This window comes from Paroedura picta, chromosome 6, assembly GCF_049243985.1.
Source record: "Paroedura picta isolate Pp20150507F chromosome 6, Ppicta_v3.0, whole genome shotgun sequence".
NCBI classification, from domain to species: Eukaryota; Metazoa; Chordata; class Lepidosauria; order Squamata; family Gekkonidae; genus Paroedura; species Paroedura picta.
In genome coordinates this window covers 74,329,409-74,343,348 of record NC_135374.1, presented here as the reverse complement: position 1 = coordinate 74,343,348, position 13,940 = coordinate 74,329,409, and the positions used below count along the sequence as shown (strand labels likewise).

The 13,940-nt window shown below is 40.1% G+C and overlaps 2 protein-coding genes across 16 annotated transcripts in view; one reads left to right on the top strand and one right to left on the bottom strand.

The window, feature by feature from the left end:
- SMPX (small muscle protein X-linked) overlaps positions 1–13,940 on the bottom strand; it is a 107,591-nt gene that overhangs the window by 10,746 nt on the left and 82,905 nt on the right. Inside the window, exon 2 of one of the 2 annotated variants that reach the window (XM_077343066.1) lies at positions 6,104–6,211. The exons of the other annotated variant lie outside the window; for it this stretch is intronic. Coding sequence (XP_077199181.1) covers positions 6,104–6,182 — 79 coding nt within the window. The 5' untranslated portion in view covers positions 6,183–6,211. The remainder of the gene's footprint in view (positions 1–6,103; positions 6,212–13,940) is intronic. 2 annotated transcript variants of the gene reach the window in all.
- The window catches only part of CNKSR2 (connector enhancer of kinase suppressor of Ras 2), a 222,645-nt gene that overhangs the window by 175,944 nt on the left and 32,761 nt on the right, over positions 1–13,940 (top strand). The window contains exons 21-23 of one of the 14 annotated variants that reach the window (XR_013232003.1): positions 7,294–7,384; positions 7,710–7,783; positions 8,019–8,514. The exons of 9 other annotated variants lie outside the window; for them this stretch is intronic. Coding sequence is in view for 2 of the 5 variants with exons in the window: in XM_077343056.1 (XP_077199171.1) it covers positions 7,294–7,382 (89 nt within the window). In the remaining 3 variants the exon portion in view is untranslated. The remainder of the gene's footprint in view (positions 1–7,293; positions 7,385–7,709; positions 7,784–8,018; positions 8,515–13,940) is intronic. 4 more of the 14 variants (XR_013232004.1, XR_013232005.1, XM_077343057.1 and 1 more) reach the window with 4 other exon arrangements.

Below are 13,940 nucleotides of genomic sequence, written 5' to 3'. Positions count from 1 at the left end.
GAGTGTAGCGATTTTCTGAGGGTGAATCCACTTTTCCCGATTCCCCAGAAATCGCGACAACAAAGCGATTTTGGTGCTAGTGTTACAGGAGTGTTGCAGATTGCTCACGACGTCATGCAGAATGTAATTTTAGTGGCGAAAACAAAATGTAAGACTAGTTCTATATTAAAGTCATGCGGAATGGCCCCAAATTTAGAAAGTGGATAGGTCAAGGCAGGGCTTGTGTCCAGCAGGGCTTCTGATTGGCCACTGAAGATCTAAGTGGCTCTGCCAAAGCAGTTGCCTTCATAGCACAAGGAACTTTATCACTAAAAGTTAACGGTCCATGATAGAAAATATTCTGATTTGTAGTACTAATATTATTAAGAAACAAAAGAACGACGGGAAAAACGTTGGTCCTTAGATCAAGCTGATTAGAAAATTTGCTGCTTCATTTATTTATTTATTTATTTATTTATTTATTTATTTATTTATCATACTTATATACCGCCCTCCCCGGAGGCTCATTGTATTGTATAGAAGGCTGAGGAAACTACTGAGATAATATACAGGAACAGTTTAAACCTCTGGAATATTCTATGGAAGTACAATAAAAGTTATAGTATTAAATTTATTAAGACTAACAGTCTTCAATTTCCAAGAACCATCTTTAACCCCCCGCTTGCAACCCCAGATCCCGTGCTGATTGTTTCTCCTCTCTGCAAGTAGGCCAACTGTAAATGAAGATATGGCTGCTTTATATTTAGTAGTTGCATAGGATAGGGAATTAGGTCAAATGCAGTTTGTTGTGTAAGGATGAGAAAAGCTGCAATTGATGTTTCTTCTGCAAAATAATTAAAAGAAACATTGGCTTTATTTCCGGTTGCCCTTTCTCTTGCATTTTTCTTAGTCTTGGTGAGATCGTTTTCTATTAAGAAACTAAAATAAATGGCAATAACATTGCTGATCCCTACAAGTATGAAAACTGCTCCTTGAAATATAGTGCACATGTATGCTTTTGTTGGTTTTAATGGTTACTAAACACACCTTAAATCAAGTTATCCCTATCCAAGAAAGACTTAAGAAGTGAACAAGTTTTAGGTGGAGGTAGATACCGCTGGCTGCTGCTGCCACAAGAGTCTCAAATGACAGCAATGAATCCAGGCAAACACCAGATCTTGCATCTTCTTTCTAGGGTGGAACAACTCCACCCAGAACCGGGTGCCCCTTAACTTCCTGGACTTGGGACCCCTTGACACATGGTACCTCCATCTTGTCTGTATTAAGTCTCAATTTATTGATCCTTGTCCAGCCCATAACTCTCCAGGCAGTAATGTAAATTTGAAAAATAAATAAAGTATCTTTTTCAGACCTGGCCCCAACCTGGTGGAACTCTTTGCTCAAAGAAATCAGAAAACTGCAGGATTTTAACCAGTTCTGCAGGGCCTGCAAGACAAGTGTTCCACCAGACCTATGGTTGGGCCCAGAAAAACTCCCTGCTAGAAACTGAGGGAAGATCTGCTCCATAAACTCACAACCCCCCCCCTTGTCTGTTTGGTTAATTTGTTGTTGTTGGTTGCGAAGTTGTGTCCGACCCATTGTGACCCCATGGACAATGATCCTCCATGCCTTCCTATCCTCTACCATTCCATGGAGTCCATTTAAGCTCACAAATTTGGTTAATTAGTTTGGTTAATTAGTTGGGGTTAAATTGTAGGATGATTGTAATGGTTTTAACTTATTGTTTTTATGATGTTGTCATTCACTCTGAGCTGTATTGGAAGAATGGGTTATAAAAATAAAGATTTATTTATTATTATTATTATTATTTATTTTTATAAATAGCACTGAGTTGAAGGAATATTTCCACATGAAGTAAATACAGTGATGTTAGTACTTTAATCATAGTCTGGACTGAAGCTGTTGACAGATTTTGTTGTTGTTTTGAAATTATTCTTGCACTTTTTTACCTAACCCTTAACATCACTTAACAAACTCCTCTCAATAAAAGGCACGTTACAGATTTTAATATAAACATATAAGGTACTTGAAAAAAATATTAATTAATATTTCTGAAGTGGTGATGCAAGAGGTTATTTGCTGAATTTTATCTCACTCTTTGGCATATTTGCTATTCTGGCCTCCTATTTACCACCCTTTTTCTGTTCTTAATTCCTTTGGGATCTCTTTTCCATTATATCATCCATTTTATATTCTTGTTTACCACATGAGCCCCCAGATCATCTATCTTTTCTAAAACTTTCAGTGCAAATGCTTTCCTGGGCAAGTTACACTGGGTGAGCTTCTGATATTAAAACAGAACTAAGTTCCATTAGGTTAAAGGTAAAGGTAAAGGTAAAGGTATCCCCTGTGCAAGCACCGGGTCATGTCTGACCCTTGGGGTGATGCCCTCTAGCGTTTTCATGGCAGACTCAATACAGGGTGGCCTTGCCAGTGCCTTCCCCAGTCATTACCATTTACCCCCAGCAAGCTGGGTACTCATTTTACCGACCTCGGAAGGATGGAAGGCTGAGTCAACCTTGAGCCAGCTGCTGGGATTGAACTCCCAGCCTCATGGGCAGAGCTTCAGACTGCATGTCTGCTGCCTTACAACTCTGTGCCACAAGAGGCTCATTAGGTTAGCCATTAGGTTAGCCATTCACTAAATCAACCTTTCTCAATTTTTTATCATTGAGAAACCCCTAAAACATTCTTCAGGTTTCAAGAAACTCCAGAAGTTATGTGATCATGCAGAATATGGTTGTGAAGCATAGTTGAGTGCTTGCCCACCCAGGGCCTCTCCCCTTCCCACTCCTTACAGTTCCACCACAGGCCATTTTGGGAGGGGGTAGGTGGATTGGTATTGACTATATATGATCATACCACCCAAGAAATGTTTAACAAATTTAAAATACATATTAAAAATTTATTAACTTCTGACCCGTTTAGGAAAGCCTTCCAGAGCTATCAAGAATCCCCAGGGTTTCACAAAACCCTGGTTGAGAAAGCCTGCACTAAATAGAAAATAATGTTAGTCATTAACTATAAAACATGATTTTTGAAGTCTAGCTATAGCTTTAACATTTGAGATGGAGAAGGGTTATTTACATCTATTACATTCAATTAGATTTCTTATTTTTAAGCATTTATTCAAGAGAGTTCTGCTTTTTGTATTTCATGATTACTTGGGGTATAGTCTTGCATTTCTGAAGTTCAACAGTTCAACTCTGTCCTCAGAACAAAGCTGTTTTTTCAATGATTCCTAAGTTTACCTAGGTATGAGAAAGCAAGATAGGAATGGCAGAATAAAGGCTTCTGTTTTTATGTAATATTGTACAGTATTATATTGTATTAGAATATATAATATATAATATATTTTATATTATATCTATGTCTGAGTGCTGCTATACTTTCATTTTCTTACAAAAAGTATATCTTGTTAACCTGTTTGGTTGCTATGATAAATTATGATTATTAGCATCAGATTGTAAACTTTATCATTGCTGAATTTGGGGGGCAACACTTCTTTGGCCAATTTTGTAGTGAACTATGAAAAGTACTTCTTCCTGTCCATCCCACTGAATTCTCATCACCAAGGGGACAAGTTTCTGCCCAGACAATTGGTATTACAGCATGCTGTAAGGAGGATCAATTAATAATTAATCTTGATAAAACTAAAGTAATGACATTGGGCAGGCATCCAAAATGCTTGATCTGGACCATAAAGGGTAATAGAATAGAGAAGGTTAGCATAATTTAAACATTTGGGTGTTGTCTTTCATGCCTCAGATCTCCTACAGTGCACTGTAACTCCCTGACCGACAGCACTGAAAGGTCAGTGCATTCCATCCTAAAGTTCTAGAGATCAAAAGGGAGCTTCTGTGTTCCAGTAGCCTTAAAGCTACATCAAACTAAGATACTGGCTCAATTTCTCAATGGTATTCAATTTGGCCTTTCTACCTCTTGCATAACCTCACTAGATAAGATTCCAAATTTCTTCAAGCCATCCTACAAGTCCCTTCTTGCATATCAAATGCTATGATCCAACTTGAGACAGGCTGTATGCAAATCGAGGCTAGGATTTTTCTTTCTTTTTATCAATGGCTTAAAATACATCAGAATCCAAAAGGTCTATTATGGCTAATTGTCCAAGACTCTTATCAACCTAAATGGATCAATGCAATTAGAAGTCACCTAAAGAAAATAGGTTTCTCACCTAGTGGCCTCCTGAAGTTAAATTATGAACAAGTCAAAAGCAAAAGACAGCAAGACCAAAGTAAGTCACTTAGTTTTAGAGCCCGGTGGAAAGAAGGGATATTATGTCACCGTCCCTTATCTATCATTTATTGAGCTCCATCCTAATAGAAGGGTTAACACTGGCTAGGCGTGAAGTCCTCCCTACAGCTGATCTTGAGGGAAAGTATAAGAGAATCCCATACTCTGAAATATTATGCCCATGTACAATGGGAGAGATAGAATATATAGGGCATGTTCTCCTTCGCAGTCCATACTAAGTTTATTCTCCCACTCCTGGGTGAACTTCATGATTGCTCAGAGGAGACTTGCTTTCACAAACTATTAAATGGTGAAAAGCCAAGTGGCCAAATACTGTGCTTATTTGTGCAGAGCCCAAAATAAGACAACTGATGGTAATAGTGGCCAGAGCATATTACGATATTTTATGCTTGTTCTATATTCTTTTATGTGATTTTAGTTTATTCAGATGGCTTTTTACTGTTTTTATCTGTATTTGCTACTTGATGGTCTACTACTCAGACAACTGAGATCTACAACTTAAAGTAGCAGTGCTTGGAGCCTGACAAATGCACTAATATGTTTGCTACACTGTTTTTAAGAATGCAAATTAATCTATGTGCTTATTCAAAAATCTAGCAGAAAAACTTCTATTTTTGTAGTCTAGATAAAAAAAACTATCGTTCCTGAAGAATAATTAGAAAAACAATATATTGACTGTACATTTTTCTGAACACTATCACATTTGTATCTGAAATGTAATTTTAAAAAAATTCATAATACTATCTTTGTGCAAATTTAATATATGGGCATTAGGTTCTGGACAGCTGAAGATGCATTTTAAACTGTAAATTTCTGAAATGTGCAAAACTAAGTATTCTGTAACAAGTGTCTGACAGATAGTGTTGAGCTTGAATTAGGGCTGAGCGGCCTTGGGCAGGTCCCTAGCTCTGTCTGTAAAATAGAAATGACAGGAACTTTGCTAACAGGCTTCTTTTGAGAACAACATTTAAATTGTCCTGGGGAAGGTAAAGTAGAGTTCTCAGTTATCAGGAAAGCTGTCTAAATATTTTAAATTAAGACCTTTTAAATATAGGCTTATTTCACTTGTCCATATGCAAGTAAGTAAAGTCTTATGCTATAGTCCTTGAAGTAATGTCACATTGAGGCTGATGGGGCTTGCTCGCAAGAAAGTGTGTTTAGGATTGCTCTGTAAGAAATCAATCTGAAGCAAGTGTACTCAGAAACCAAACCAGGACTATTTAATGTGGTTTCCTCCTAGGAAAATGTTTGCATAGTAATAAAGGTAAAGGTAAAGGTATCCCCTGTGCAAGCACCGAGTCATGTCTGACCCTTGGGGTGACGCCCTCTAGCGTTTTCATGGCAGACTCAATACGGGGTGGTTTGCCAGTGCCTTCCCCAGTCATGACCGTTTACCCCCCAGCAAGCTGGGTAATAGTTGAAGCCATTAGTTAAGTCCTAAGGACAGTCTGTAAATTGCTCTGGACAGCAGCAGAGTTGTATATGTTACAACATATGCAACATCCTTATCCATTGTTCATCTTAATATTTGTGAAACAGCCCTGGGGGTGGAGAGTGTCCTGGCTGTCTTAGTTGGAATAGGACCAATCAGCTTTGCTGGCCGCACCCTGATTGGCCCTGCACCTACAGCTCCTGCTCTCCCTCCTTGGACGCTAGCCACTTTGCTCTCAGATGCTGCAGGAGGCAGTGTGTGGGAGAGAGAGAGACAGAGAGCCCTGCCAAACTGCAAATGAGCCCTGATTACCTGCTATGGCTTCTGATGCAAGGGAGAGACAGAGAGAGCTGCCCAAACGAGACCTCATTCCCTGCTACAAACAGCCCTAATTACCTCCTGTGGCTCCTGCTGTGATGGAGAGAGAGACAGAGAAATCTGCGCTTGCCGGTGTCCCCTGGGTCCTAGCGCCCATTGCATTCCTGGTTGCAGTGGGCTTTCTTGCTAGTAGAAAAAGAAAAGCAAACTTCAACTATGCATGTAGTACAAATGTACAGAATGTCAAATAATTTAATAATACAATCAGAAGTTCTAAAATATAATTTAAAAACAATAAGTACCTAATCTTAATATAAAGACAAATGTCCATTTAAATAAATGCAAATTTAAAAGTACATGTTATCTCCATATGCAAGAACCAATATTAAACATGTTTCAGTGCTTGGCCTTCCTCTGCAGTATCATTCAAACTCAGCATAAAGCATACATTTAACAATAACATACATAAAGCCTATAATACACTGACTGGGCAGAAATTAAATTTAAAAATTATTTCAGTGTTTGAAATACATGAAACTTACTCACACAAAGATGTTCACCTGTGGAGTAAGTGATACAACATGGGCAACTCATCAAGATATAAACTACTTCCTTTGCCGAAGATCTAAATAACGCATAAAACATGTTACTAAGTGATTGCAAATTATTATTATTATTATTATTATTATTATTATTATTATTATTATTATTATTATTATTATTATTATTATTTTAGCAACTGCAAATTTAAAAGTCTAATTGTTTTAGGGGGGGAAAACCTGCATATGATTATATTTACCTTCCTAGGTCCAATCTGAAATGTCTAGTGATCCAGTGTAGTGCTCAGGTACAACTAGAAAAGAATTAGCACCATAATAGTCCACCCCCTGAATGTATTGAAAATATGGGGATGGAATAAATGCGATGCAACAGAAAAGAAAAAAAAAATGATGCAGAGGTAATCAGTAGCATCTGAGAGAGGGGAAGCACTGATTTTGCTTGTTTTAGATCAAGATGAGATATGCAGGAGCCACTGTTCTGCCCACAGCATGGTTCTGATAATTACTGGGTCCCAGTAGTACTTTGAAATAGATTTCCCTCTGGGACATTGCAGCTGCAATGCAATGGGCTTGTGTACATTGTAACATATAGTTTAGCCCTAAGTTGGAGGGAAATTGATGGTGAGAACTGCCTTTTGTATAAAAGGGAGCATTTTGGGAAGTTAGACAAGCTAGAGAACAAATGCTGTCACAATATTTTATTAATAGTACTCTCCTTAGTATCCTTACAGGATACCAGCACTGGTGTGGATCCTGCACTCCTCCATCTGGAAAGTCAGGGGCAATGTGCCCCATAAAGGTAAGCAAGGGAGGATCCCTTCCTAAACCTTTGAATGGTTTAAATGTCTCTGACCACAGACACATGGGCACACGCATATACATACACTATTTCAGTTCAGCAGTTCATCCTACCTCAACCATTGCTAGCAGTTCCTCCCACACAGGGGACAGAAGGAAGGGGAGCATTGGAGATATCCTAGCAGAACATTACTGAAATCAGCACAATGTCATGCCAGCATAATACAGGTGGGGGACCAAGAATATGGCCTCATTTCTGGAAATTTACCAGCCATTTCTACGATGGTGAATGCTGGCTAAACACTTGTGATCCCATTGCCTTGCAGGATCAGAAGCCCTATGGAGCAGTCCAAACTAAATTTGCAGATGGAGTTCTGAAACAGATCTCTACAAGTGATAGGTAAGTATTAGACACTAGCTAAACTATTTTCCCCATTATGTGAGTCCTAATAGAAAGACACACCCCACACACTAATGGAAGCAGAGAAAGAGGAAGTGGAAGAGAACCTAAGTGGTTGTGCTCCTCTTAGATCTGTAACTCATGCCATATGTTGAGAGTGCTGGAGCCCAGATGCTGATTATTGCTACACTGGAATGGTACTTATTACTGTTTTATGTCTTTTGGCTCTTTCTAGGCAATCCATCAAGAGGGGAAGATGCAAGGATGGACTCCATTCACAGTGCCTTGCCAATTACCTTCCAAGGCTACAACATGACCTGTGGATGTTTTGACCTCTGTGCATCATTGTCTGGTTGCCTGCTGTGTTGTTCTAACCTAGCTCCTGCACTCTTGCATGCTGTTTAATCGATGGTGTTTTTACCACTCTACGGGTTTGGGGTATTCAGGACAGCTGTTCTGTGGCTATGCTTTCTGCCCAGGCAGATTTCAAAGGGAGAGGAGCCTTGATAGATCAACAGAGTTGGCACTCATTTAGTTTGATTTGTATTCAGAACCTGATTTATGATGCTGTTCAATAAATATTTGGATTGTTGCATAGCTCAATTGCAGTTGGATTTTGATACATAGGGATCTATACCTACTCCCTGCTTATGACTAACCTGAGCTGTTATCTTCATGGGAAAGGAAGATGCTGTGAGGGTTTCTTCATTGTCTGCACAATTGTAATATAGGTAAGTGAAACGAACAAGCTTCTTTGGGTTCACAGTCCCTGTGATCACTGCTGGTGTGTGATAACCCATGAAGGTAGCATGACAATTAGGGGAGATAGAGAACAGGAGATGAATAGCAGCACAAAGGGATAATTAATCCCATGAATTTAATGGAAGTATGACAACACAGGAAGATTCTAAGCAACATGATAGAAGTCTGGTGCAACCAATTAGCCTTTCAAAAACATCTCTTTTGAGTAATTTATGCAGCTGTTAACACAGAGTTTGATAAGAGGAAATGTGACTAGGAATGTATAGACTATCAATTTTGGGACCTGGATATAAGGAAAGCATGTTTTCCATTATCCCAAATTTAGAGGAATTTTTCTCTGCCCTTTCAGGATTTTTTATAGGTCCCCAAAATTCAGGGCAGTTTTACAATCTCCCCCCTTCTGCCCCCAGAGGCAGCATGAGCTGGGAGGGAGGGGAAAAGAATAAGTATTAAATGGCTGTTTGCCAGGATCTTTCCTTAAATTTTAAAAGACCATCAATTTTTATAGAATGACTTGACCTCATAAATAGGAGGCACAAGAATACATCCAAGGGAACCGTGGTCCTTTAACATTTAAATGGACTTGAAATGCTGCTGACTATCAGATCTGGCTTGGAGGCTAAATCTATTTCACATAGGAAATAATAGAGCCATTGATTCCTGTTAGCTGTAGGGAGTCCTGGTTTACTACTGCAAGGAAACAATTGTCTGCCAATATCCATAGGAAAAAAAATCATTGTTTTTTTTGTGGAAAGACCTGGGCACTCTACTGCTGATAGGAATTATTTTCTAGTAGTTTTAGCCCAGGAAACCAGGTCTGCCTAATCATCTGTTATTTGGTGTCTCCCGTGTCTTTACTTTTTAAAGGGCCATTATTTTCTGTGCGGTAGGTATGGGTCCATTAAAATTTAAAGGGAGGGAGCTGCCAACAAACAATTATTTGACAGAGCAGCTTCCTCTGTCTCCTGTTTGGCTCCTGGTGGCCCAACACTTCTCAAATTTCAGGAGATAAATTTTCATTACTCCAAAATTTGGAAGTATTTTGGGTCACATCAGCTACTTTCTGAACAGATAATTTTGAGTTTATTGTCAGCTGGGATATATCCAAGTACACACATGTGATCTGAGATGCCCTCTTTCAGGTACTGCCAGCCCAGGTATCTGACTATGCATGACAGGGAATGGCAGTTTAGTGCCACTCTATATGTTGCTAATGATCTGAGTAGTTTTGGAGTTGGAGCGAAACAACAGATGACATAAGTTCTAGGTTTGCGGCAGCCTCTAATATGAACACAATCACTGGGTGAATTTACCTTGTTCGACTCTCTTGACCACATGCAAAGCAACCTCTTGATCTGGCAACCAAAAGAGGTTGTTGATAAGGTTATAGTTTACCCTTCTGTTTAAAAAAAACACTCAGAGCAGCCAACATATAGAATAGAAATATTCTAATAAAATGCGTAACTTGTCACTAAATAAATAATAATGTGAAAGAGACTCTTTTGAATTAATTGGGATGTGGTTTATCAGCTCATCAAACTGGCAAGTGCTCGAGTATACCTAATTGGTGGCTCAGAGGACCAAATCTCCCAATATGTAATTTAGCTTAAATAAGCAGTTGCAAAAGGCCTGACATTGATTAAGAAGGGAACCCCCTCCCTGCATTTTTCCAAGGAAAAATTTTCCGTTTGACTACTTTGAACTCAATGGGCAAAAAAAGTCTTTTAGAGGTAAACAGAGGAAAATGATATTGTTCCCTAATAGATTAAAAGCTGTTGTGGGTAATTAAAGAGCAGTTTAAATAAGGAAAATACCACAAGATATTTTGAAAATTCTAAATCTAAATTTGAGTAGCCAATTCAAGAAGAAAAATGATGGAAAGTTACCGGATGTATGAACTACGTAACTAGAATGATGAGTAATATAAAATAGACGGCCATAGCACCAGATATGTTTAACAGAATTTATTTCTGCATAAGTTTTGTGAATCAAAACTTGCTTGATCAGAGACATTGAAGAATAAATAGCAGATTCTCTTTTATTAAGTTAATGCAAATATATAAATCACTCTAGAAGAGTTCCATATTTTAAAAAGCACCTTCCATATGGAAAAATTGAAATGATAGCAAAGCCACTCATGGTTTCTATCTTTAAGAGGCAATGTAATGCACTGGGGAGCACATATCATTTTCACTACTTGACTCCTGTAAGAAGAGCTGAAAAGCTAATTAAATCCCCAAACAATTCTGATTTTCTCTAATTACACTAGTGAGTGCAGCATATTATGTGTTTAGTGTCCAGATGTTTTTCTGCTTACATGCAATTAGAAGATTTAGTTGCACTGTACTAAAAGCCTGAAATGAATACTTAAAGAAAGTTTAATGAAATCCTATGTAAGAACAATTTAAATCTTATAAAAATCTGAAAGCAACATTCACATAGCAGATATCTGCCAGTTATTCATTGTTCTATTATTCAGTCATTTTAAATTCCTTAAAATAGATACCTATTGAGTCATTAAACTGGAAGAAGTTGAATAATGTGAACCTTCTCTAACATTCTGGTGCTGCAAGGTGTTTACCAACTGGTTCTTGAGCCTCTGTTTACCTACCAGCCACACTGCCTTTGCTGGTATGACTTCATTGAAGTTAATTTCTGATCAACCTAACCATCTGTACACCGCCCGTGGCGCCGCGGGCGCCACGGACTAAATAAAACAGTAAGGGGTTCTGGGGCGGGATGTGTCCGGGATGAGGAAGGGTCCGGATTGGACCCTTCCTCATGACAGACAACCGGAGGGACCAAACGGCAGGCGCGAAGCGCCTGCCGATTGGTCCCTCCGATTCCCAGCCCCAGCAACTGCGAGCCGCGCTCAGCGCGGCTCGCAGTTGCTCCCGGCCTGACGTGGTGAGAGGCGCGAAGCGTCTCTCACCGCGTCAGGCCGGCCCCAAGGAAGCCCCCGCCGCAAACACAACACAAGACTCCAGCCGCCGAGAAGCTGCAGAAAAAAAAGAAACACCCCCGGAGGAGCCTTTCGCCGCTAGCGCGACGAGAGGCAGCAGAAAAAAAAAACCCTGTAGGAGCTCCAAGCCGCCGCGCCGACGAGAGGCAGCAGAAAAAAATTAACCCTGTAGGAGCCTTTCGCAGCTCCAAGCAGCAGAAAAAAAAACCCCTGTAGGAGCTCCAAGCCGGCACGCCCACGAGAGGCAGCAGAAAAAAAAAAACCCTGTAGGAGCCTTTCGCAGCTCCACGCAGCAGGAAAAAAAACCCTGTAGGAGCCTTTCGCAGATCCAAGCAGCAGAAAACAAAACCCTGAAGGAGCCTTTCCCAGCTCCAAGCAGCAGGAAAAAAAACCCCTGTAGGAGCTCCAAGCCGGCACGCCCACGAGAGCTAGCAGAAAAAAAAAACCCTGCAGGAGCCTTTCACAGCTCCAAGCAGCAGAAAAAAAAACCCTGTAGGAGCCTTTCGCAGCTCCAAGCAGCAGAAAAAAAAACCCTGTAGGAGCCTTTCGCAGATCCAAGCAGCAGAAAACAAAACCCTGAAGGAGCCTTTCCCAGCTCCAAGCAGCAGGAAAAAAAAACCCTGTAGGAGCTCCAAGCCGGCACGCCCACGAGAGCTAGCAGAAAAAAAAAACCCTGCCTTTCACAGCTCCAAGCAGCAGAAAAAAAAACCCTGTAGGAGCCTTTCGCAGATCCAAGCAGCAGAAAACAAAACCCTGAAGGAGCCTTTCCCAGCTCCAAGCAGCAGAAAAAAAACCCTGTAGGAGCCTTTCGCAGATCCAAGCAGCAGAAAACAAAACCCTGAAGGAGCCTTTCCCAGCTCCAAGCAGCAGGAAAAAAAACCCCTGTAGGAGCTCCAAGCCGAAAAAAAAAACCCTGCCTTTCACAGCTCCAAGCAGCAGAAAAAAAAACCCTGCAGGAGCTCCAAGCCGGCACGCCCACGAGAGCTAGCAGAAAAAAAAAACCCTGCAGGAGCCTTTCACAGCTCCAAGCAGCAGAAAAAAAAACCCTGTAGGAGCCTTTCGCAGATCCAAGCAGCAGAAAACAAAACCCTGTAGGAGCCTTTCCCAGCTCCAAGCAGCAGGAAAAAAAAAACCCTGTAGGAGCCTTTCACAGCTCCACGCAGCAGAAAAAAAAAGCACCTCCTGGTGTCCCCTGGGTCCTAGCGCCCATTGCATTCCTGGTTGCAATGGGCTTTCTTGCTAGTTTAGAATATTAAGCAGAACTAAAAAACAGAAAAAGCTCCCAAACAATACAAATTCAGATAATGAAGCCACAAATTCCTTATCAGGTTCTTGTAGCAGCTGCCAATACTGGGGTGGCAGAGCAGTTTTTTTACCAATGATAAAAGACACCAGTAAAGTTACTTTTATAATTGTTGGCTGGGCAGAAGAAATGATCAGCATTGTAGCACCCATTCATCCCTCAGAGAAAGTGGAAGAAAATACATACCTTGCCTCTTTGGTTTGATACAAGTGACCTTACAGCAAAGGAAGTGGCTATTCATATTTTACAAATTAAATCTTAGTTGTCCTTTTTCTAATTTTATTAGCAATTATAAGAGGCCATTGCTAAATCTTTTCATATGTTTTTTTTCAAATGAATGGATTTTTTTCCCGCAATAAAAACTGAAAATCCTAGCATCATTCTTTCTCTTTGCTTGCATTTTCTGACAATGAGCTTGTTGTTTGTCTCTAAACTACTTGGTCTGGAAACAAATTAGGCTTCATGGACATAGCCGTGAGTCAGTAGTAGCTAGTTTGCAGAAACAGTTCTCTGCTTTTGCCTGATTCCTCCTCTCTGCTGAACCCCCTCCCTCATGTGGCATATTATTCAGGAGGATTCCTTAGCACACAGAAAAGGATATTGAGACACTACTTTTGCAGGAATCAATGAATACAGAATTCATTAAAATTAAAATCACTGTGGTCCTGTTAGCCAGGATGCGAACTGGAGGCACCATGTTCTGGTGGTTCATCCACTCTAGAGAAGGTGGTGTTCATCCACACTTTAGAAGGTGGTGTTGGAATACAGTTATTTGAACTGTAGGCACTTGTGTATCCTGCAAGATTCCATGTCTTGTCCCATGCTGTTTAACATGAGAACAATGTAAAAGATTGTTCAAGAATTTGGAGATAGGTGTCATGAGTATGCTGATGCTTTTTCTCTTTTTCATGAGAATCAGGTCAGTTCATCTGTCTTTGCAGATGACAATGCGGATTAAATGTAGGCACAAAAATAAGTCTACTTTTTTGGCCAGTAGTGTTGCCCTTTAGGGCTTATAGAATCAAGACTGTTCTGCATGTGATTGTAGTCTCCCTGAAATAGAAAGTTCATAGGTCCAGAGTGCCATTAGGTCTGCTGATAGATGTATAAATCTCTTCTAAAGCAAGTAT